This window comes from Hippoglossus hippoglossus, chromosome 12, assembly GCF_009819705.1.
Source record: "Hippoglossus hippoglossus isolate fHipHip1 chromosome 12, fHipHip1.pri, whole genome shotgun sequence".
NCBI lineage: Eukaryota > Metazoa > Chordata > Actinopteri > Pleuronectiformes > Pleuronectidae > Hippoglossus > Hippoglossus hippoglossus.
In genome coordinates, this window is record NC_047162.1 from 16879035 (window position 1) to 16902533 (window position 23499).

General features: G+C 42.8%; 1 protein-coding gene across 2 annotated transcripts; it reads right to left on the reverse strand.

The window, feature by feature from the left end:
* Window positions 1-11515: 11515 nt before the first annotated feature.
* On the reverse strand, window positions 11516-21788 carry LOC117771665 (alpha-1A adrenergic receptor-like). Of its 2 annotated transcripts, XM_034602313.1 has the most exons (4): window positions 21627-21788; window positions 17289-17564; window positions 16322-17243; window positions 11516-12436 (listed from the first exon to the last, which is right to left on the reverse strand). In XM_034602313.1, exons 2-4 carry the CDS (start codon window positions 17292-17294, stop codon window positions 11985-11987), a joined length of 1380 nt encoding a protein of 459 aa, XP_034458204.1. In that variant the 5' UTR covers window positions 17295-17564; window positions 21627-21788; the 3' UTR covers window positions 11516-11984. The 2 variants fall into 2 exon arrangements, with proteins under 2 accessions (XP_034458204.1, XP_034458205.1); XM_034602314.1 differs by having other exon boundaries at window positions 16322-17564.
* Between the last annotated feature and the right edge of the window lie 1711 nt (window positions 21789-23499).

The window sequence follows — 23499 nt, forward strand, 5'->3', positions numbered from 1 at the left end:
GATGTAAGATAAATTAAAGATGTAAAATAGCCAGGATTAAACCGATTCAAAGGTGCCAGATTTTGCGCTTTCATAGGGGCCTCCTCTGCCGGAGGAGGTCCTGTAAAGATGAAAACCGCTCGATATCTTGAAATGTTCGGATGTTTTAGAGTTTTTAACTTGTCGTCAAACTGCTTTTTTTTTAGCGTCACCCTGTATTTAGTTGCCTTAGGGCTGAGCACTATTGATTTTACGCTTGAAAGTAGACATGAGCTAATGTACTTCTGACTAGTGTGCAGTGTTGATGTGCGAGGGATGGGACACACCACAGGCTACGGTTCTCTCTACTGTCGTGGACTATACGAGCTGTGCTGAGCGCTCATATGTTCATGTTTTTTTTTGTGCCCGATCTGGTTTTCATTAAGCCAAGCGACTGATTTCCTGTGTTACCTCTTATGTCAACAAGGTCTTGGCCACCATCGTCCTGCAGCTTCTTTTCTTTTTTTTACGAGTCAACACGGAGCAACAAGCTCAGCCCGACACAGACACAACCAGGGGCCAGTTACGGAAACGTAGGTTATGACTCAGACGATTCTACCGACTCATTTTGAACCAGGATGTCACTCAGGAGAGCGCGTACGTTCGCCAAAGGCCCAACAGCTCCCTTGTTTGTTACCATTCAGAATACCACACTCTTTTAAATTGTGTCTGGTATTCTGTATGTTTGAAATCAAGCCCCCTAACCCAAAGTTAGTTAGCTGCTTAAAAGTCTGCAGTTAATAAGAGTTAGCTTCAGTTGGACATATCAAACAAGTCTTTGTGTTGTTGTGGCTGTTTGAAATTCCAAAACAAAACGTCCTTTAGAAATCTGATCTGCATCTAAGTGGAAATAATTTGTTTTGTATTCTTCTCTTCTCTATCTTGCTGATCTAAAACCACAGTTTGTAATATTATCAGCAGCGTCCAATTACCCACAATGATGATATCTGAACAACAAACCGAAAAGTTTATAAACTTAAACTAATAGCTTTCGTAAACACGTCTGTGTTGAATATAAGTTTGGTCTTTAACTTTAACTTTAACATTAACTTTAAATCATAGAAATCTCTGAGTGTATCCGTCAAATGTCCAAACTTTGACGAGCTCCAACACTCACGGCTGTTAGCAAGTCTGACTTAAAGTAAGATTCAAGTCTGTCTTTATGCAACTGGCCCCTGATTCACACTCACACACTCACACATTTACACACACTTACACCACCTCTGTGTTTGTGCTTTCAACCCCATCTAAATGGACGCCTATAGAAGGGAAAGTCCTTCAGCATTACAAATGGTGGAGGCATGTGAAGAATCTAAAGCAGGCGGGAGTTTAGCAAATGCACGTCTCTGAAGAATTCAAAGATGAGACCAGATAGGAAATGGAAACTCCATCTCCACGGCAACTTAAACATCACACAACATGGGTCAGGATGGAGGGATTTTTGTCCCACTTCCTTCCACTGTGGTTTACAGTTTCCTCTTTGAAGAGGTTGTAGTACTACTACTACTCTGGTACTGCAGACGGGAGCGTGGACGACCTCAAACACTGATTTGTCAGCAAACATTGCTCAGCTGAGACTAAATGCACCCTTCTTGTATTTATAAATTTTCCACGTCCCTCCTTTCACTTTGTCTTTATCCGTCTTTCTCTTCTATTCATTCTCCCTGTTCTCTCTCTCTCTCTCTCTCTCTCCATCGCTCCCTTCCTTTCCTCCCCTGGCTCTGTCGTTGTTTCTGGCTGTTGCCGTGGTGACAGACCCCTCCACACTCTCGGGGATCTGCTTTTTGTTTGTCATGGCAACCCCTCGTCGGATCGGAGGTTGCCATGAGCAACCCCGCTCTGACCTGGTGCCAGTAGTACAAGCTTGGAGCACACACACACACACACACACACACACACACACACACACACACACACACACACACACTTTTATAATAAGTCTTTGACAGTGCTGCACCGTTTCTACATAATCCTGTGCTGAGTTGTGGAATCTGCTTGAAAAGAATCTATTAGAGTTGAAAGCACACACAGACACACACAGACACACACAGACACACACACCCTGAATGCTGTGCACCCATGTCTGAAGAATCGACCTGGATGTTAGAAACCCGCTGTCACTTCATCCTCCTCACCGTGTCCCATGCCTCCTCAGTTTGCACACATCCAACACTAAACCACACACTTATATTCCTATAACGCTCTGTCGGCTTGGATGCATTTTCTACGCCATATTATGCTAATGATATATGACTGATATGTATGTACACTACGTGACTGAGAGGAGCGTCCGTCCCGTTCCGAGGTCGTCTCTTGATTCCCCTTCTTGCCCCCCCCCACCCTCTGTAAGAAGCCTGTGCCCCCTTTGTGAAAGTGAAACTGTGTGATGGTATTTCGTCTTGGTGGCTGTGGGATTTCCTGGGATGCTTGCTCGATGTGGAAAAAGTGTCAAATCCCATGGATGGTGATGTAAAAAAAAAAAAAGAAACAAAAAAAAGAAACCAAAGAACACAACAAGGATTTCAAAGAATTAAAAGCGAGAACAAAAAAAAGAATCAAATCTCTGTTTCGTTTGTTTCTGACTTCAATGTTTTAACGTGAGCGTTAGAGACAAGTTGTTTGAAAAAGACGACACTGCATCGGTTCCAGGTTTGTCCACTTACTTTCTGGATGTGATGCAGTATAGTTCAGAGGTGTTGAAGGACAAATACTGCACAAAAGAGTCTTTTTCACTACACTGTCCTTGTTAGTGTTAGTGGTGAATGTTCTGTGAAGGCCACAGAAACAATCACGATGTGATACCTCTGAAGCAGATAGCTGGTTTATAGACTCTCAAACAGTGTTCACATTTGGCTTACGGGCTTAATAAGCTTGTAACAAAAATGTTTACTCACCACATCAAAAGTGAGTTTTGGTTAATAGAACCAATGTAATCCTGGTTATTAAGCATTTTAAACACAGGAGTGGGTGCAGATCTCTGCCAAGGTTCAACGGTCCTCTTATAAAACCAGATTTAAATTCTTAATCCTTATTTGGATCTGCACCAGATTACACACACTCATAAATATCTCTCCTCTAAACATGACTGTGTTTTTCATCAAGATCCATGAATTCGTCTGAGAAATCTAGAGAATGTTTAAAAAAATATCCTGTCTCACAATGTGAAAGTTCTGTCCAGATCCATAACTCCTTTTGTGGTAGCCCTGATCGGATCTGTAGTTTCCGTAGTTTTTGTGAAATCTAGCTAATAAACAAACTGACAGGAGTGAGAACAACCTCCTTGGCAGAAGTGATCATGATGTATATTTAATTCTATGATCTCAAGCAGGGTTAATAAAAGGGCTGAATATACTTTCAACAAAATATATCCGTCATGTCTTTCGACATCATCCAACAGTGGCTTCGGGGTTTTTAGTTCTATTTCATTCTTGCTTAATTAGTTTTTGACAGATAAACTTGCAGCACATTAAGTTTATTAGTCTGTTTGTGTCAAATCTGTGTAATCAAAATTTTAAAAACAATTAAAATATGCAAATATTAGGCTAAATATTTTTGAGTGCACCTTTCCAGTTGTTGGACCATGAACGATCAGGATCCTTACAAACGGACCAACTGAGAGCTCTCTGTGTGCAGTTTGCATGTTTGTGCCCTGCATGGTCGAAACTATGCAGGTTTCGTGAAAGGTTAAGTTGCACACAGGTGTTATTGTGTTTGCCTTTCTGTCTGTGAACCATGTGTCAAAATGTCCAGGTTGTAGCCGGACCCCTGCTGGGCTGGGATGGTCTCTTCCCCTCCTGCAGCTCGGACATGAGAATGAAGGATGTATCATACTTTAGTTTCGACATCTAACTTTTGCAACAGCATTCATCACTTCCATGCGGGTTGTATTAAAGTTTCTGACACTAGGTGGCAGTAGTGCCCTCTTCTTCATGCACCACTCCTCACTTCCTGTGTCACTGTCTTGTTTCATGTGAGTGAAACACTGAATATCTACCTGCAGATATATCATCATCACAATTTCTATACAATATCACCTCTCGCCCCCCCCCCCCGATTTCAAGTGTGGCCCTTATCGACTGCCCTTCACAATAAACCAAGATGATTAATATCTCTAATATTCCATATCTACAGCTCTATATCTATATCTTGAGCGTGTGCACACACACAGTTTGTGTTTATATATGTGTGTATGTGTGTGTTCAGCTCAGTTCTTGGTTATGATGCTCCACCACTACCTGAATGATTGTTTGAGATACGACCTTGGGACCCACACTTTCCATCAACATGCAGACGAGTGGTTATTACTTCTCAAGCATGTAAAGCACACACCTCCGTCAAGGCCCAGCAGTTATACACACTTATAGATATCACTTCTCTAAATATGCCTGATTTGTTTCATTAAGATCCACGAATTGCAACCTTGGAAAATGGGGAAAATGTCCAAAATACACAATGGATCTTCCCCCTGATCCCGATCCACACCCACATTTTTTGGCTTCCTGTGTCGCATCCTTCCGCCAAGTTCCGTGGTCATCTGGTCAGTTGTTTTTGTGTGATTTTACAAATGGCAGAGGTACAAAAGACAATCCATCATCCAGACATGTTTAAAATGGTGATTAAAGGGAATATTTCCACTTTTTTGCTCTTATATAAACACATTAATCAAGTACAGTAATATTTACCTTTGATTGCTACGAAATTAAGTATTAATCTGTCCCCGAGAGCATTGAAGTGAAAAACCCAACTGTTTTCAACTTTAAAGCATTCTCTGACTTCAGAGACCCTTTCATGTGTCTTCCTCAGAGGCTCCTGGAAAAAAATGAGAGAAAAGTTGACAACACAAATAAACACACACAGGATGAAGGAGCCTTTTGAGATTTGAATGAAAAGCATAATTTGAGTTTTTTCCTCATTCAGGGTAGATTTGTCTCTTCAGGTCTAATCTCTGTTTGTATTCTTTTTAAAGAAAGTTGTTTTCACAAGGAGAGCATTCATCTTTACTTCTCTTATATTATGCTGATATTTGTGTGTGGATACATTTTCATAATTAGGCTCCACTGAAAGTCTTTGTGTTGTGCAGACACCCTCTAGTGGCTGTTCCGTGTCAAGTCAGGAGCTCTGAGGGTTGTCAAGTTGCAGATCAAACCAACGCTCACTGCTCCTGTCACCTGACGATCACATGGACAGCTTCCTTTTAATGGTTTATTTCTATACCCACATGTGTTGGAATCTAGACGCAGCACATTCTCCGCACTCCGCAGGTGTATCGCAGAGGTGACGCACGCTGTCAATCATTTACACTGACATTCACAAATATGGAAATGAATGTCTCCGTTTCATCCGAGCTGCACGTCTCGTCTGGGAGTGCAGGAGAAAAACTGGAGCACCCAGAGGAAAACCCAGCGACTGATTGACAACAGGTTGATGTCCCCTGTGTCGTCGCCCCCCCCCCCCCCCACACACACATGTATCTGCTTTGTACATTTCACATATAAAGAATTTATGTGGAAAGGTAAATGCCAGTGCGGCAAATTAAATCAACCGGATAAAGTAAACATCTGTGAAGGTGTTTTTCATCACGACGGGTAGATTGCAAAAAAAGGAAATGTAGTTTAACTCATACAACACAACAGAATGTGCAGAAGGTAAAAGGGGTCTGACTACTTTCTGAAGACACATCTGACAAACATCATTGGATGAATCCAAATAGAAACAAAGCTTTGAAACACCCAAACACCTAATTCAACCGGCATGTTTAACCTCATGTTTTGCAGATTGTCAACATCGTTTTTCCTCAGATTTTTTCCGAGTGGTGCTAATTCTTTTTCACACGTTTCCACGGCTGATATGTATTATATCACAAACCTGCTACTGCACTGGCAGCTCTGGGTTTATATATAAAGAACCCTTCAGCCGTCGTCCTAAATGGTCGGTGCAGAATGAGAGGAAACGGGACCAGTGACCTGACAAGTGTTCTGACTTCTGGACAAATGTTCTGACCTTTTTAAATTCCAGCCCGGCCTCTGAGAAACGAGTCCAGACCTGCTGTGCTTGTGTTTATCTGCTGCCTGAAGTCAAACTGCATCATTTTTAGCCCCACAAGCTTTTTACAATGGGCCCCACGATTTCTTTTCTCCTGAACAAATCTCCCGACCTTTGGGTCCATCACTCTTCTCACTTGCTGTGAAATAATGTTGTTTAAAAGTTGACAGCTGCAAACTAAAAATATTTTATGGCCTCGGGCTCCGGGCTGTGAACAACAGGAATGTGAGAGGTGTTCCGATGAAGTCGAGACCGACCTGAACGACCCAGGAGACATGAATCAACCGTCCAGACGGCAGCTGACTGCTCTTTAAACAAATGTTCAGCGATATGCATCTCATATGGCATTGGCTTGTTTTCACATGTAGAGTCTTTGCTAATTAATTTTCAGACTGCATCCACATCACTGATCCATGCACACGTCGCAGTCAGCTTTAATAACTTCATATGCAGAGACTGAAAAGACTTCGGGTGGTGGTAAATTACTACTCTGCAAAAACACAACAGTGAAATAAATGGATTTTGAGGTGAAGCACAATCTCAACAGCTCTGAGGCTTTTAAGAAAAATGTTTATTAAAGTGGACACAGCTTTGTCTAGAATAAGTCAATACTGCCGGACTCGTCTTTGTCTCATATATAATGAAAACAATTGCAGAAACACAAAAAGTTTAGTTTTCTGTTAATGTTGTTTAAGGCCCTCAACTCTGAAACTTTGTGGCTAATGTTAAGCTAATTTAGCTTGTTAGTGCATTTAAGAACAGTTTAAGGTTTTCTTCACATTATTGCATCAACAATTCACATCTAATGTACTTTTAGAAGATCGCCATGCGAGTTTTGGCTAATTGATGAGCTCCAAATCAAGCTAACAGACTAATAGCAAACAGTTCGATAGCTTCATGTGGAGTTAATTTAGTACGAACTATAATATACATAAACTCCAGTTGAATATTAGAGAAACTGTTGCGTTTGCTCATATTTGATGTTCAACTATTTGCCAAAAATTCATCATCCTGCTTTGATGGCTTTTTATCATGAATACTCACATTTTATCAAACAACTCAGACATGAAGCAACATTTTCAGTCATTGGGAGAAAGTTTGATACGTTTAAGTCCAACATGCTCTTTTCTTAACTCTGTTTTTGTTTCCACCAAATCCACTTTGGCTGATAAATGCTCCACTTACTCCCCCGACTTCACATCCAGTCATTTGATTTGAAATACTGGATAATGCTGATTTAAATATCATTCATTTTACTACCCAGCAATGAAAATGTCCCAAGGCTGATTGAAGGAAGGACAGTGCATAAATTATCTCACAAAAAGTTTTCCCATCATACTTCAATGTTCTGAGGAGCCGCTTCACAACTTGGTAAATTAAAATATACGCCATTGGACAGAAACTTTCGAGAAACATTTGGCCATAACCCAAAAACTTCCAAAGCAGTGGGACCAGCATAACAACGTCGTCCAATTTAATTTCCTCCGGGAGACAGAATTTGTCACCTCTTGCTTTACAACTAATCATCTTAACGTCCAAGACAGAACAACACGGAGGAAGGAGGAAACTGGCAGGAGTACACCGATGCCAGGAGTTGCATTTACTCATTTGAACACATTTGCTCGGACTCGATATTCAGACACCTGCGTCATGATGAACCGACGCCATATTCTCCCCATCGCAAAAATAATCAGGCCTCCTTCACTTCCTGTTGCGACTCATGTCACCTGCTTTACTCGGGTGTCGGACATCGTTATTAGTCGTTAATTGCCGTGTGTAATGAACCTCACTTTGCTAAGTCCACTGATCAGGTTGAACAGCACGAGCTTGTCTTTTTCAGGGAACCACAGCCTGGATCCATTTATCACAACAGTGTCTGTGTTAATGTGACAGCTGCTGCAACACTGTGTGGATCCTGTGCTGCTGTTTGAAAATGACACAACCTGACTGCTGTTCACACACACGTTAACCACGCACTGCACCCAAACAAACACAGGTGTGCACACGCTGATAGGAAATTCATTTGGGCCTGGACGTGCAGGAGCATCTTCTTGACTTCAGAGGACATTACACTGACTTACCTGAGCTGACGTGTCTCTGTTTGGGGGCCGCATCCTTTGTCGGCTGCATTCGTAGACAGATGACGTCACAGTGACGCGACTAGACTGTCCCAAATCGAAGGCTCCTCTAAATGTGTCCTTCCACCCCCCCGAGCAACAGAGGCTCTAGCGGGTGGATCCTTCCCGGCCCATCATATCCCAATGGCTGACATTGGTATGTGGCCATTGGAGGATGCGACCGCTGAATTGAGGCACAGCAATTGATTTCCTGGAGACTTACTCTAACTTTGACCATAGTTACTACTTGCCTAACCCTAATCCTAACCTTAACCTAACCTTAACCAAACCTTAACCTCTAGCTAAGCTTAACCCAACCTCAAAACCTGTCTTCACCTTAAAATGTAATGATTTACATTGTAGTGACTTGCTTTTGGTCCCGGTAATGTGACTATGTAAACAGTTCTAGGTCCCCAGGACATGAGCAATACCTTGCCCACACACACACACACACACACACACACACACACACACACACACACACACACACACACACACACACACACACACAAAACGATCAGTGCTCTGATGATTCTGCCTCGAGTGTCCCTCCGCTGCTCATATTGTGTTATGATTTATTAGTTTTAAAGATTATTCTTCTTCTTTTCTCTTTAAAAGCCGATTGGAGGCGGCAGCTGCAGTGTGAACAGCTCAATTTCCACATGAAAATCGATTGTTCATGTTGGTTTCGACGTTTGAAAAATGGAAGAAACTGTCACTGGAGATGAAAATAAATGTTCTCTTTCTGTCGGAAACAGACATTATCCAGATTTAAAGCGAGTTATGAAATTTGGATTGAAGCTCAGGCATGAAATGTCATAGTATTCATATGTACTTTTGCATTCAGTCATGCCTCAATAATGAAATGTCAGCATGTCTCCTTCTGCCGTTGCCTAATGCAGCGTGACGTTGAGTCCTTGGCTGGGAAATCTCCAAAAATGTGAGCTGCATGTTTATAAGTTATCGGAGACAATTTAGCTGCTAAATGAATGTAAACCGTGGGAGCTTACAGGAGTTTGAATCCCCCTCCGGCGCGCTTACTGTACACAATGCCACTGTTACAGCACAAATCCCAAAACAGCAACGCAGGCTGATTGAAGCTCGTCTCGTTATTTCACGAACCCGCCTGACTGTAAAAACTGCCAAATCACTTGTCCTCTGGAAAGTCTGGAAACATCCTGTGTTTCACAGATAAGAATTCTCAGGTATTCATCACTGTTGTCTTGTCTGCAGGGTAACAACAACAAAAAAAAGTCTTTCATCCAAGACCGGCAAAGAAAAACAACTCTCTTGGTGATGGGGGGGGGGGGGGGAGCAGAGGATTAACAGCTAAGAAGAAAACCTGTGACAACTTCTTGGGAAAGATAAGACGGCAGAATCAGTGTTCATGACGTGTTTTTTAATGAAGCACTTCCATTGTCTTGACACTGGATGAACAATGGGGGGATTTTATGTAATGTGGCGAGCTTTGTTTTTCTAATGGATGCATCATTTCAATGAAGACACATAGAAATCCAGGATATAATCAAATACAATAAAATCCTTCAGGTTTTTTTATTGTGACTGATCAGAAAGTTGTGAATTCACTGACTCTCCCGGCTCAATATTGATGAGGGTCAACTTGTCCTCATCGCCAAAATGCAAATTCTCAGTTGGCGTATGCTACAATAATCGCTCACCCTTTTTAAAGGTTGCCATAATATATTTTTACAGCTTTGATTGCAGCAGTTTAGTTTCCTCGTTATTAGCGGCCCTTCTCTAATGTCTCTTTTATATTCAGCGGGCCGCCCCCTGTACATCACGGAGGAGGAGGAGGTCATACTGGGACACAGCGAGCTGAATACCAAAAAAAAACCTCAGTCACGTCCAGGTGATCGTATGAGGCTGCAAATTGAAAATTCATGTCAAGCGTTGGATACTAAAAGGATTAAAAACTCCATTATTCAACATTTCATTAACATCTGTGCACTTGGATGATGGAAGTGCATGATGGGGGGAGGTGTGTTTGAGTGCAAAAGCGCCCCCTGTTGATGGCTTTTTAAAATAAAGCATTGTCTGACTGTCATATTTATTTACAACATAAAAATAACTTATTTTATAGTCAGAAACAATAAGTCTCAACAGCCTATGTGCAGTGAGAAGAGTCCATCCATCTTTCCATTCATCAAAGTAATTTCAGTCAAAATGCAAAATAGATAAACTAGTTGTAACAAAAGTATAAATGGCATAAACGCAAACGTAGCAAAGTAAAAGGCTAAAAATAAGATTCAATCTATAATAGTGATTGAAGAGTGCATCAGCTGTGCACCTTTTTTATACTTTCACCTATTTTCATATGGCCTCAATAGATTTATTATATTTATATATGAATGGCCAGCCTTCATTCAGAAGTAGTCTCTTGTTCAAGTAGGTGTACCTTTTTTATTTTTCACTTTCTTACCAAGGATTTTTTATCAGTTTTTCATGGTTGATATCTGCATGTGTGACATAGGCTCTGCCTTTTTATACGATCCGTTTTTTATAGTTTAATCATAACACTGATGATGCTTTTTAAACATCTAAATCATACTTAATAGTTTCATTAACAGCAATGGCAGAGTTATGCCGCTAGTGGCCCAGCGAGGACAATTGCAGCTTTAAAGACAAAGCAAACAGACGCAAGTTACAGAAGAACGAAGACAACATTATCGATATTTGCTGATTGAACTGTTCATGCATCAGTTTCAAACAACCAGAGATGCAGATCTGGCAGGAAACCAGTCGTCACAAAAAGTCCATCACTGAGACAAAAGGGGAATTGATCTTTTCCGTGTCCACCAGGTGCTGCTGGGGTCCGCTTTGGTCCTCATGACGTAATCCACCCATGTCCACCAGGGTATCCATGAGCCCCTATGTGAACATCCGCGTGCAGCCCAATATTTGGGACCGCACTCACTGTACGCATGCTTAAGGTAACATTTATATTTAGTTGTTCAACACTTTCCAGTCCAGTTGGTTGTGCGCTCTTGGTTCGGTTGCGAAGAAGAGAAGAAAAAGACGACGAAGAACATGGATGTTTGTTTTAAACAGAGGGTGGGCGAGGTTCCCACACTTGCATAACGCATCTCTCACGGATAACAAGGAAACACAAATGGGGCCAAACTCTTGGAGAGAAATCATTTTAGCCTAAATGGAACTGTGGGCGTGTATGGTCAACCTTTAAGAGAAAAGCATCTGACATCTTTTCATGTTAACAACACAGATTCAGCACATCGTTGATACAGCCAAGACAAAACCAAAATATGAGCATTCAACCTGTCACAGGGCCACAAAGACACTTTGTACCTCGACCTAAAAGGATTTTGCACATGCTGCAGAAATGGACTAATGTTAAAAGACATCATTAAAATGTCATTTCAAAAAGATGCATTTATCTCTTTTGTGCGTAGCCAAACACAGATGCTTGTCCCCACTGACCTTGCAAAGGAGAAGAAATTACCCCAAAAGTCTCTCGAGAGCGCTCATACTTCACAGTCCTCTACTGGAGCAGTTCTTCCTAAACACTGTGACATTAAGTGCCCCCCCAAAACATTATTCAGTCACTTTCCGTGAATCATGTTTTCTGCGTCACTCCGGGGGTTTAAACGTTGCACAGAGCCCGAAGGCAACAGAGCTGCCTCCTGCTCGTTCTGTAGGAAAGACGCTTTCCTCTGGCCCTGCACTCTGGTGCCTCTGAGGGATACACAGCAAAAATTGTACCCGAGTGTTTCCCCAAGGCAAAAACAAAGTACAGGGTCGGCCTGTGTTGACGTTGCCTTGACATGACATTCAAACAGCTTCTCCTTTAACGTCGAGCGAAAGATGTAAGACCTTCGCTGATCTGTTCTGCGGTACCGGAGTTCGACTCGCTGAGAAGCACCACGCCCTCAGCAGACTCCTACTCTGGATTTGTGTGCTCCGAGCCGGGGCTGAACCGCTGGCAGATGGCGAGGAGGTTGACAGGGATGTGCAGCAACACCACGAGGGAGCAGAGCTGCTGCTTTGGGCCGAGGGGTCGGAGGTGTTGGACACTGGGCCCGAACTTGAAGAGTGGGTGGTGATGTGTCCCGGTGGCGAGGCGGTTCTCAGGCAGCGGCCACGGAGCACGTTGAGGAAGGCCTTCTTGAACTCCTGGCTGAAGCACGGGTAGATAATGGGGTTAATGCAGCTGTTGAGGTAACCCAGCCAGAAGGTTATTTTAAAGATGGTTTCAGAGGGTTTACAGGACGGGAAGATGGAGCCTGGAGGACACACACATGAACACACGTGAATCCAAAAATATGAATTATAATGCTCGTACAACACTATAACTTCATGTTCCAGCAAGAGGCAGAAAGCACTTAAGAGCCAGCACATCTGCCAAAGCTGAACAAGCCTCTGAATGTACAGTATTCTAATAAATCAGATAAATATATCAAAATGTTTAAAAGCCCAGATCTTGTTGAGTTAAAAGAAAAATCTACAGATTAATCCTACAACATGGCAGAAGGTAGATGATCCCCTCTGTCTATATACTTTTATGTGGGCAAGGATGGTTAATACTTTCTCTATTATTAGTTTATAGATGTTTAATATTTCTAGAAAAGAGCCTAGAAGTTAGTTTTTTATTCCTAATGTCATAATAATGTTCCACATATAGGCCGAGCCGGCCAGGGGCCACTGGGGGAATCCATATGCACTGGGCTGCACAATGCACAACAAATGACTCATGCAAGCTATTTTTTATTCGGGCGAGTGGTCCCCATCTTTGAATCATGGGTATCCAATAACTCTAATACATCTATAATGTATAAAACGTTCTTTGAAAATGTTTTATGAGGATGAAATGCATTCGATATTCTAAATAAATAATGTTGTTGTTGTGCGACTTATTGTAGGAATGCTATCATATTTTGCAGGATTGTATTCAAACCTGTATCTTCTATGTGGTTACAGTCAGGAAACTAAATGTGCACCATCAAAAGAATAAGGTTCCTGGGGGACCTATCCAAACAGATTCAGTTCCAAGTTTGACGAATATTAGATAAAATGTGCAGGACGAAAGCAATAATTAAAAATAAAAATAAATAAATAAACCATATGGCCCTAAATTTGAATTCCACAATTTCCAACGACAGAATGTAGATACAAAATAAATCTCATGGTTCAGGATTTCAGGATTTGCTGTCAAAAGCTTCCAGACTAAGAAACCAGAATTACAGAATTATCCTTTTAGAGAGGGACATGACCTGAATGCATTCTCAACAAAACCATAACAATATGTGCAGCACTTTTGAAGATATTTAGCATTTTTATAGTTTGATATTATGCAAACCTGCAAGCACATAGAACGAGATAAAAACCATCTGCCTCATCGGTCAAGGGGAACAAAAGACGTTAAATTCCAGTCACATGTCTGATTTTCATGTGCTTCACAGCAGCTTCGTCCACTGTGTGTTTCTCTGATGAGCTGCAGTCACCTCACTTTATGAGCTGGGTATGAGGACACTGCCGGGTGAAGCCTGCATGGTTGTAGCTGCAGTTAAAAGGTGAGCAGTTACTCAGTGATGCAGCACAAATCAAGCTTTCCATCTGAAGCAGAGAAAATATAAAAAAAAAAGATAAAATATGCAGTGGTCTTTCTAAACCTCAGTCAGGGAATCTCAGACACACTTATTGTCTGGGAGCCTGACTGAGCGCCGGTGCTGTGAGCCATGAAGGTCTGTCTCAATTGAAATGCATAACTACACTCCGATGTCTCTGGAGGCCACGGGGTGACTGAGGATGCCTCCGAGCATTACAGCCCATTAAGCCTCACGCTTGTTATCTGTAACAGCATTCATGGGAGGGAGCAATGCTTTGGCTCATTCAATTTCATCACACAGTGGAAGCCCATTCAGCTCCTGTGTGCTGTTTTATTTGCTTGCTTGCAATTGAATTTCTCTGTGTTCCTTCGGAGAGGAGTGGGAGGCGAAGTCGAGGCACAGCGGGGGAAGGTCCTGCCCGGCGTTGTGCTCAGAGGGAAACGTATCATCAAGCATCGCTACACAAACGAGCTTGTGTACCACCAGGGGTGTCGCAAACAAGGTGGGCAAAGTAGGTAATTGCATGGGGCTTTGATATGAGAGGGGCCCCCGGAGAACGGCTCCTTCTGGCAGTGACACCATGGCCCCCTATCGAGTGTGTGTGTGTGTGTGTGTGTATGATGTGTCTGCAACGGTGGTAAACTTTACTACTTTACTTTTATTTACTATGCACAGTCTGCACTTGGTTTATAATTTTGAGACTAAAAGAATCGGGGGGAATGTTTGGCTTGGGTTTGATGGTTTTGTTCAATGGCCCCTTTTTCCTGGGGCCCCTGGTAATACTCCGGTGTAATACAATTGTTGTATCTACAGTGTAAACCAGCTGCAGCACTTTTTACAGCTGGATTACACATTGGGGGCTTTTGATAAGGCTGCTTCTGGATGTAAACACACAAAAAAAAAGATAAGATAAATGTAACACATTGTTTGTTCAGATGTGTTTAATCCACACTTTCCTCCCTCTTGTTTCAGAGCAACAGTTTTCTCTGTCGGTGAGATTACAATTTGTAACCGAGCCCACGTTCCAGCGAGGATCTCACCATCTGTGACCTGGGAGCCAACCGCTGATTGACGATTACCCTTAATTACACACTGGCCTCCTCCGACAATCACTTATCTCTCTCCAGCCGTGAGAGTAGATTCAGAAGCAATTAAGATTTGAGATTGAGCTTCACAATGGCTGCTATTCTGTCCTCGCTTACATCTTCGATAACAGCGCTCTTATTGTCTCCTTTGACAGACGCTGACAAAACTGACGTATTATTTATTAAAAGATGAAGTTGACACCGTGTGACATCGCAGTCGTGAACCTTTTCCCCTGATGTTTTAACTACAGAGACATTTTTACACTCAGCAGCAGAAGCAACGTTAATCAGTTCATCTCTATTCAGTTTTGCTTTTGATAAAAATTACTCATTAAAACTTTTTCATGTTTTTTCCCCAGAGTGGAGTGGGCCTCTCTAGAAGATGGATTAAGGTAATGATTAAAGCTCTAACTACGACATTAATGAATTCTTTAATCATTTAAATCCCTGTTTCATTACGTCAGAATCAGATGATTCATTTCAAGGCCCCAGTTTGTGTTTCTCACGTTTTATCGTTAAAAATAAATCCTTCGCAGTGAGGTGCATGTTTACACACACGGCCCGAAGAGATTTACTGTACACCCACCATGTTGTGGTATAAGTACACATCTTCAGCACTGCAGCAACTGGATGTTCTTCACATATCTTCTATTATTTTATATTTTCATACACAAAAAAAACGATATTTTCTTTCATTTTGTGTGTATTAAAATATAAGATGATGGAAAGTAGCAGTTATATAGATTTAAAGTATTTTTACTGTGCTGAATTGCAGCTGGTATAAATCGTGTGATGTGATTCATTCACTGAAGGATCGGGATCTAATTATATTTGCCGATATGCACCAATAATAAAACCTTTATTGTAGAAAAGATGTGGATTCATCTTTAAATTTTGATGAAAATAAAATATATATTTTCCAGATTCCAGTTCATTTGTAAGGTTGACCCTCCGTTACATTTGTAATTGTGTGTGCTCCGACCTCCACCTGTCTTGCTTTGCGTTCCCGCCAACGCAAACCTCGCAGGAGCAGTCGGATTCAAGTTTTAAGAATAAACTGTGGATCCCAGGATTGAGTCAGCAGCAATAACTACAGGATTCATGGCTGCATCTCAATCTGCAGGCTCAGCACTTTCTCTCTCTTCGGGGATGGGAGGAACCTTTTGGTTTGAAAGGGGATGAAGGCCCCTCACCCCTGGTCATGAAGGTTTGATTACATCTTCAATGGCAGTTTTTTAATCAACCAATATGTCACTGTCTGATATTTACAAATTCCCTATAATCGCATCGGCATCGGCCACCAGAAATCCATATCCCTTGGGCTCTATTCAGCACAACAATGGTTGGACAACTTTCAGGTTTTTTTTGAAAGATTGCCAGGGAATCGTCTTTGACACTTGGCTCGGACGCTTGAGTGTAAAACAGAAAACATGAGATTTACAAGAAGGGGCTGTGTCAGGTGAGACTGGTACTTTACCGATGGGTAGAACCAGGAAGAAAGGGAGCCAGCACAGAATGAAGCACCCGACGACGATGCCAAGAGTCTTGGCCGCCTTCTCCTCTCGAGTGAACTTCAGCAGCCTCGGCACGGAGAGGGTGCAGCGTTTATGCCTCTTGATCTCCTCGTCCTCCTCCTGCTTCTCCGTCTGCACGGCGTTCCCTCTGTGGATCCTCAGCACCACCCCCTCCGTCTCGACCCCTTCTCCTTTACTGCCCTTCCTGATGGTGCTTGTCTCCCTCTTTACCACCGTATACACCCGGCAGTACATGGCCAGGATGATGGCCAGAGGGATGTAGAAGGACCCTAATGCTGAGAACAAGGCGTAGCCGGGCTCCTCTGTGATCCGGCACACCGTCTCATCCTCTGGGTCGGGCTCCTTCCAGCCGAACAGGGGGCCCACGGATATGGCTGCAGAGAGTCCCCAGAGGGCCGCCACCGCCGTCAGTCCTCGCCGCCCTGTAGCTAGAGCAGGGTAGCGGAGAGGGTAGCTGACAGCTAGGTAACGGTCGATGGAGATCACACACAGGCTGAGGATGGAGGCAGTGCAGCAGAGCACGTCCAGGGCGGCCCAGACGCCGCAGAAGGAGCGTCCGAACACCCATCTGCCGAGGGCCTCCGAGGTGGCGGAGAAGGGCAGGACGGCGGAGCTGAGCAGCAGGTCGGCCGCAGCCAGGTTGGCGATGAAGTAGTGGGTCACCGAGCGCCAGTGGTGGTGGAACAACACCGACAGGATGACCAGGATGTTGCCGAGCACCCCGAACACTGCAAACACCACCAGCACCATGCCCAAAACCACCACCTTGGTCACATCCACCTCCGGCTGGGTGGTGGAGCTGCAGTTGGGACAGAAATCTGCAGCAGAGAAAACGCTCATGTTCTCAGCAGGAACCATTGTAATCTGTCGGGTGTGTTTGAGTTGTTAAAGGTTTCTTAGATGCATAACACTCATGTCTCCTCGACAGTGTCTCTGCCTCGTTCTGCTCCTCCTGAAGCAGGAGGTAAAAACTGTGACTGCTCCTCCAGTTCATCCGCAGATGATGTGGTTCTCTGCCAACTGGTCACATGGTCCTGGACCAGAAAGAACCACTGGCACGGTTCGTCATATTCAGTCCAGAAAAAGCAGAGCAGAAAAGTCCTGTTTTTAGTGGCGCTGATGGATTTGGGATTTCATGTTGGGATTTCATGATCCGCGATGCTGAAACGCTTCAGTGCAGGACACCTGTTAAAACAAGAGACGAGACAAAAGGATATTTAACAACACTTTCATGATCCAGGGCTTTTATAAAACAGGCTCATTACCACTTAAGTGTTCATTTGGCAAAGATAAGGGCACAGGCACAATATCTCATTAACTATCTGTGGCGGCCCGACATAATCAAATTTGTCCTGCCACAACTTCATAATAACCCAAATTTGTTTTACACTTCTCATAATAACATTAGTGATGCCTGATAGGTGCAGCGCTATCTGTCATGTGCTCACTTATACTGTCGTGTTACTGCGTCCTCTATACAGAGCCGATTTCTTCTGTTAACGTCCATGGCTTACTCTCACAATTTTAGGAGAAGGTGGATAAAAACATCTATATTTATATCATTTGATTTATCCTAACAACAAACATACAAACACAGACGAAAACACAAGCTCCTTGGCGGAGGATAAAACCCTTAAAAGCTAAATACACGTCACCCAGCTCTGATTAAAAGGTGAAAATATAACTCTGAGTCCACAAATTATTTTCCCTTCATTTCCCCTTTGTTAGAAAACAGGTTTTGCTCGAGTGAACTGAGTTGCAATCACAATTTCCTTTTAATCCAAACAGCATTTACACCCCGCTTGTCTTTTTGCACCCTCAAGAAAACAAGGGCCGTCTGTATAACAGCTCATTATTAATACGTTTGTACTTCACTTAACCATGCAGATCGATTAAAGGTAAACACGTCTTCACAGAGACCGTGTTCTCCAGGAGAAGATTATACAAGGAAAGAAAGAAATAGAAAGATTTAAATCAAAAAACAAACAAGGTAAAAACAAGGACGTAACGGAGGCAATAACAATCCTTGGGGGCAAAAAGAAAATGATGCGTGGCATTATGGGAAATACAGGCAGCCATGCAGGAAATAAGAAGATAAACAAAAAGCATGTTTAAGAAATTCATCTGGAGCCTGTGATGACTTCTCTGAAGGTCTTGCTTCTGCAAACTGGGCACTAACTCAGCCGCTGCATGACAGGCCTTGAGGACGGCACTATATTACTGCGGCAGAGGCTTTGGCAGCCGCTCAGTGCCACTCTGAGTGTGGGAGATCCAGGGATGTCAGCGAGGGAGATTAAAGCCAGGGAGAAAGAGAATGAAAGAGCAGCCGTGATGAAGTCCTCAGAGAGCCGAGTCGTGCTTGTCCGGTTTCTCTACGCAGGGTCAAGAGCTCGAGCTCGCTGCTCGGCCCACCGCGAGGCAGAACGACATTCACCCACATGGCGGATTGTTTCCACAGAATGGACGGACGCAGTGATATTTAAATGAAACATTTTTCACTTGAGATGAATTATCTCAGGGTGGTGAAGTGAAAAAGATTAATCGCATCTAAAAAAAAGTGTATTTCCTCAGCTCACCTGTGCTCAGGAGCTGCTCTCCAACAGTAGAGTGACTTACACTTGTAAAACAAGACAAGAGGCATTGGCACTTATCACCACAAACTCTCCTGACATCTTCCACGTGTACGACTCCTCTTTTCCACCTGGAGATATTTGATTTCTTTTTGTCTTTCAATTTTTGCGTCTGTTGTGTTAGAAATGTCATCATTTAATCTGGATAAGTAATTAAACTAACTAAAACCAAACTTATTAGAAACATACATCAGTGTGATAAGAACTACCAACAAGTGCACTTTGAACTATGTCCCATCTGCTAGCATGGAGGCAGCAGGGATTATGACCCAGCAGGCCACCAGGGGGGGGTGATCAAGATGATTTGGCTTAATTGTTTGGAGCTGTCAAATCGTCCATCTTTACTTCCAGTCTTTGGTTGGGGAATATTACTAAAATCAAGTTGAAGATGTCAACTCCTGACACCTTCTTACTATTTCACGTACAAGAAATAAGAGATATGAGACATTATGTCGCCTGTAAGGACATTTTCTATAATCTTTTCTTTACATCCTTCATCCTCTGAGAACATTGGATTAAAAGCTCTCACTGAACGTCACTACTCTCCCATTTACAGCTGAAAACCGCAGGTGTACCTCTCTGGTTATTGCATTAGTGAATCCAACGGAAACTTTCTGCCTCCGTCCGAGCGGCCGGGACGGAACTGAAACAAAGTCGGCCAATTAAATCCATGGTTGGGATTCTAATTAAGTTTTTGTTTAAGGACAGAGAAGCATATTAAATGGCTTAATGTAGCCTGACCACGGGGACATTCAATTAGAACAGCGGATCATGGTGGCACAACATTATTATCACGACAAGGGGAAACTCACAGTAAGTTTTTTTGTCTCTGCAGAACGTCAGGTTTTCCTGTTCCCTTAAAACACGTGTTATTTGTTTCTATCTTGTCACAGATTCTCTTATGTTTATTATTTCTGTGACATCCATCATTAGGCTTTAAGCTCGGGCATTTTGTCAAACTCGACGACATGTAACACAAACGATTCATCACTGCTCTTCTGTATTTCTTTACTAAGGACTTGAGTTGGTGTTTTTATTATTGATTGATTTGTTGTTGGCTCCTGAAATGTATTGATTTATCATTTGACTGATGAGGGGGAAACTTGCCAATTACAGCAATAATTATGCAAAAACTACAAGACGGATCACCATGGAAACTTGGTGGAAGGATGTGGTATGGGTCAGGGAAGAATCTGTTAAATTCTGGTCTGGATCCGAATCAGGGGGCTGGTCCAAGTCCCCCCCCCCCACCTTTCTTTAACATAGAGAGATGGTGTTTTTCCAAAGTTTTGTAGATTCCTTAGAGAATAATCAATGGGATCTAATAGAAAAGTCTGGCATGTTTAGGGGACTTTTATTTAAGAGTGTTTGCAATTTATGTGCAGCTTAATTGAATTTTAGGGACTGTTGGGCCTTGGCGGGGATATGTGATCTACTGAGAAGCAGTCTCGCTTGTATTTGAATTGAACTAAGAGAAACATGGACAGATTATAACTTTGCAAACTTAATAAAACAAGTGTATTTGGATTTGTTTCGATAAGTGGCTGTTGGGCCTTGCTGTTCTCCTTCTTGTTGATTCAATTGTTTGTTTTTATTTCTCCATAATATAAGAAATACGCCTTTTGATGCCACGTACCAAACCTTTCAAAACAAAATATCAAGTTAAAAGCAAGCGTATGAAATCAGACAAAAGCAGCAAATCCTCACATTTGAGAATATACGTCTCCGGGAAATTGCGAAAATCTTTTCTTAACAGCTGACTCCAACGGCGAGACGTTACCTAACAATGCTTTAGAAAATTACTTTATCTTCATTAAGATTCTGGTTATTGTTCCTCCAGTTACCATCTACTCTGCTGCCAGTTTACGCCACTGTGGACGTCATCTATCATTTGTTGGTGCAAACACAACAGTTTGTGTCAGGAGCAGTGCACTACCGTGATTAACTGAGGTCCATTTCTAAAATGCTGCACTCTCTCTTGAGGGAGTGAGAGCGATCGCCCGAGGATCATTCATGACATTAACCATTATGTGTGATCAACCTTGAACCAAAGGGCTACACTGCCCTTCACGCAGTCTTTTGTGGGTTCATCCATCTGAGGAGGTTGTGGTGTTTGTTCCCAAACGGCAGATAAATCCCAGAGGATGACGCTTCATTTTCCAAAATTATATTGTAACCAATAAATGATTTTCTTTGTTTGCACGAAACTGCCTTTTATTGTTTAGATGAACATGTCCTACCTGTTGAGGGAGAAATATTCTGACTAATATCTAAGGCGGGAAACAGCCAGTAGGAACTCTGCTTTTATCATGTTGAAATAATTTTAAAATGTAGAATAATAATACAAAAACAATGAACATTCGGCTGCATAAATAATGATCAGCAAATAAAGCAATTTTCACAATATGCAAATCAGTGGTATGTTATTAAAAAAGACAGCAATACTCAAACAAACTGATAAAAAATTATCAGAAATGATAATTATAATGATCAATAATTGGAATTAGAAGTGACAGCATGAGAAGTAAGCTGCAGGATAATGAGGTGAGAGGAGGAGGAGGAGGAGGAGGAGGAGGAGGAGGAGGAGGAGGAGGAGGAGGAGGAGGAAGAGTCTTACCTTCTTTCTTCACAGCGCTCACATCTCCCTGCACAGGCTTTCAAAATAAAGGTAAGAAGTGTAAATCAGCTAATTGTCTCTGACGGCAGTCGTGCGTTGCTGTGTCCGTCACAGGCAGCAGAGAGCACAGCCACTCTCTCCATCCTCCTCCTGCCTCCTCCTGCCTCCTCTGTGGAGAGCTAAAGTCGCAGTGGAGCACCCCCCACCTGATCCTCACAGGCCCCGCCCCCTGCCCCTGCCCCCCCCCCCCCCCCCCCCCCCTGACCTTCACGTGCACGTACGCTGCTCGTGACCCGGTAACCCCAGAGCCACATGACTGCTCTGTATTAATAACCCATTAGGAAATTAAACACATATATTTAAATAGCATGGACAGAATAGATTCTATAAAGAAGCATTGTAAATAACTGTGGAGTCATGTAACACATACACATACTCTTTGTTTCTGGTGTCCATCTTTGTTTATTTTATAATCAACAGCAACACAATTTGAATCTCCTCCATGTTTAGGATTCAAGTCGTTGATACATTTACATTAGATCCAGTTGGTTCTGATTTCACAGTGATTTCAATCAGCTACGTGGGCCTCATCCATCTATACTTGACATTGCCTGGTTCGTAGACGGGCAGGGATCCGACATCGACGTGTTGTCAGTTCAGCTGTCGTATATATTCACTAGCATCTTTTGAACGAAGTGGTTATTAATCGTCAGAGGTGAAGAATATAAACAAACCTGTGAGCCGCTTCCGCTCCATTTTCTTGAGTTTACTGTTCTCTCAACTTCTTGCGATTGATCCCAAAGTTCGGACTTTCCAAAAACGTGTCTTCAAAAAGCGAACGAACCGAAAAACATGGTTCAGTTTGATCCAATCCGAGACCACCTCATTAAGTGGGACTAAATCTTGGTCTGTTGTTCCAGACTGTTCTCACCTGTTATTTTGGTTCATACTAACCTCAGAGGATGATAGGTGTGAAAGCATTTAATCACTAAACTGTTCCTCCACTGCAGTTCTCATGATTTAAGACTCCCTTAACTGCAACTAAGACCCAAGTCCTCTGAAACAGACCGAGGTGTCCACACACTGTAGCTCGGATGCTGATGAAGCTGTTCGGGGCAATTAAGTTTTAGGTGTTTTGGAGGACAACTGGAAGACAAGGAACTTAAATCACATTATAGGGGACATAGGGGCTGGAGGCACCACCTCAGTCCTGGTGGTGGCCGTGTTTTAATTTGCAGAGGGACACCAGTGCTGAGGCCGTCGGAGGAACAGGGACGGGAGGGGTCCAGTGCATCAATAATACCTCCAGGATGACAAATAGGCTATTTCTTTTCTCTGGTTATTGTTTCAGTTTGTGTTATTTATGGCCTCAGCGACGGCTCACTGACCTGACCGCAGCTGTCACTGAGCGGTGTGAGTGCCCACCCCCCCCACACCCTCTGTCTCGAGTGACTGGGTGATGTTTTCATATTCAAATTACTGAGTTGTCTCATAAGTCGGCCGCCGCCGGGTGTATCGATCCGGCACATAGATCTGTTCTCGTCTGCAACTTTCGGCGTTTGTCCTGAAACCTGCCTCCTTCAGTTCTCGGCTCCATCTCAAAAACAAAGAGGAGATTTATTGTGTAGAATCTCTGGAGTTTACACCGACGGAGAAAACCTGAAAGAAAACCTTTTGCAATTTTGATTAGTTCATTCACCCCTGAACAAATTACCGACAGGGAGTTTGAGCAGGTGTAACCCAAAGCACTGAGCTCATCAACATGTGGATCATTATGTCGAGTGTCTGAGTCGGTAAACTGAACTGTTTGTTCCAGACTTTGAGCACAGTGAACACTAAGGACCAGTGAGATCCATCTCATGGATAACAATCA

What these genes read in the sequence shown, in the direction of transcription:
- LOC117771665 (XM_034602313.1), bottom strand. An exon ending in CTTCCTGGTTCTACCCATCG is followed by an intron (nt 12,437 to 16,321) that starts GTAAAGTACCAG and finishes TGTGTCCTCCAG; the next exon opens with GCTCCATCTTCCCGTCCTGT.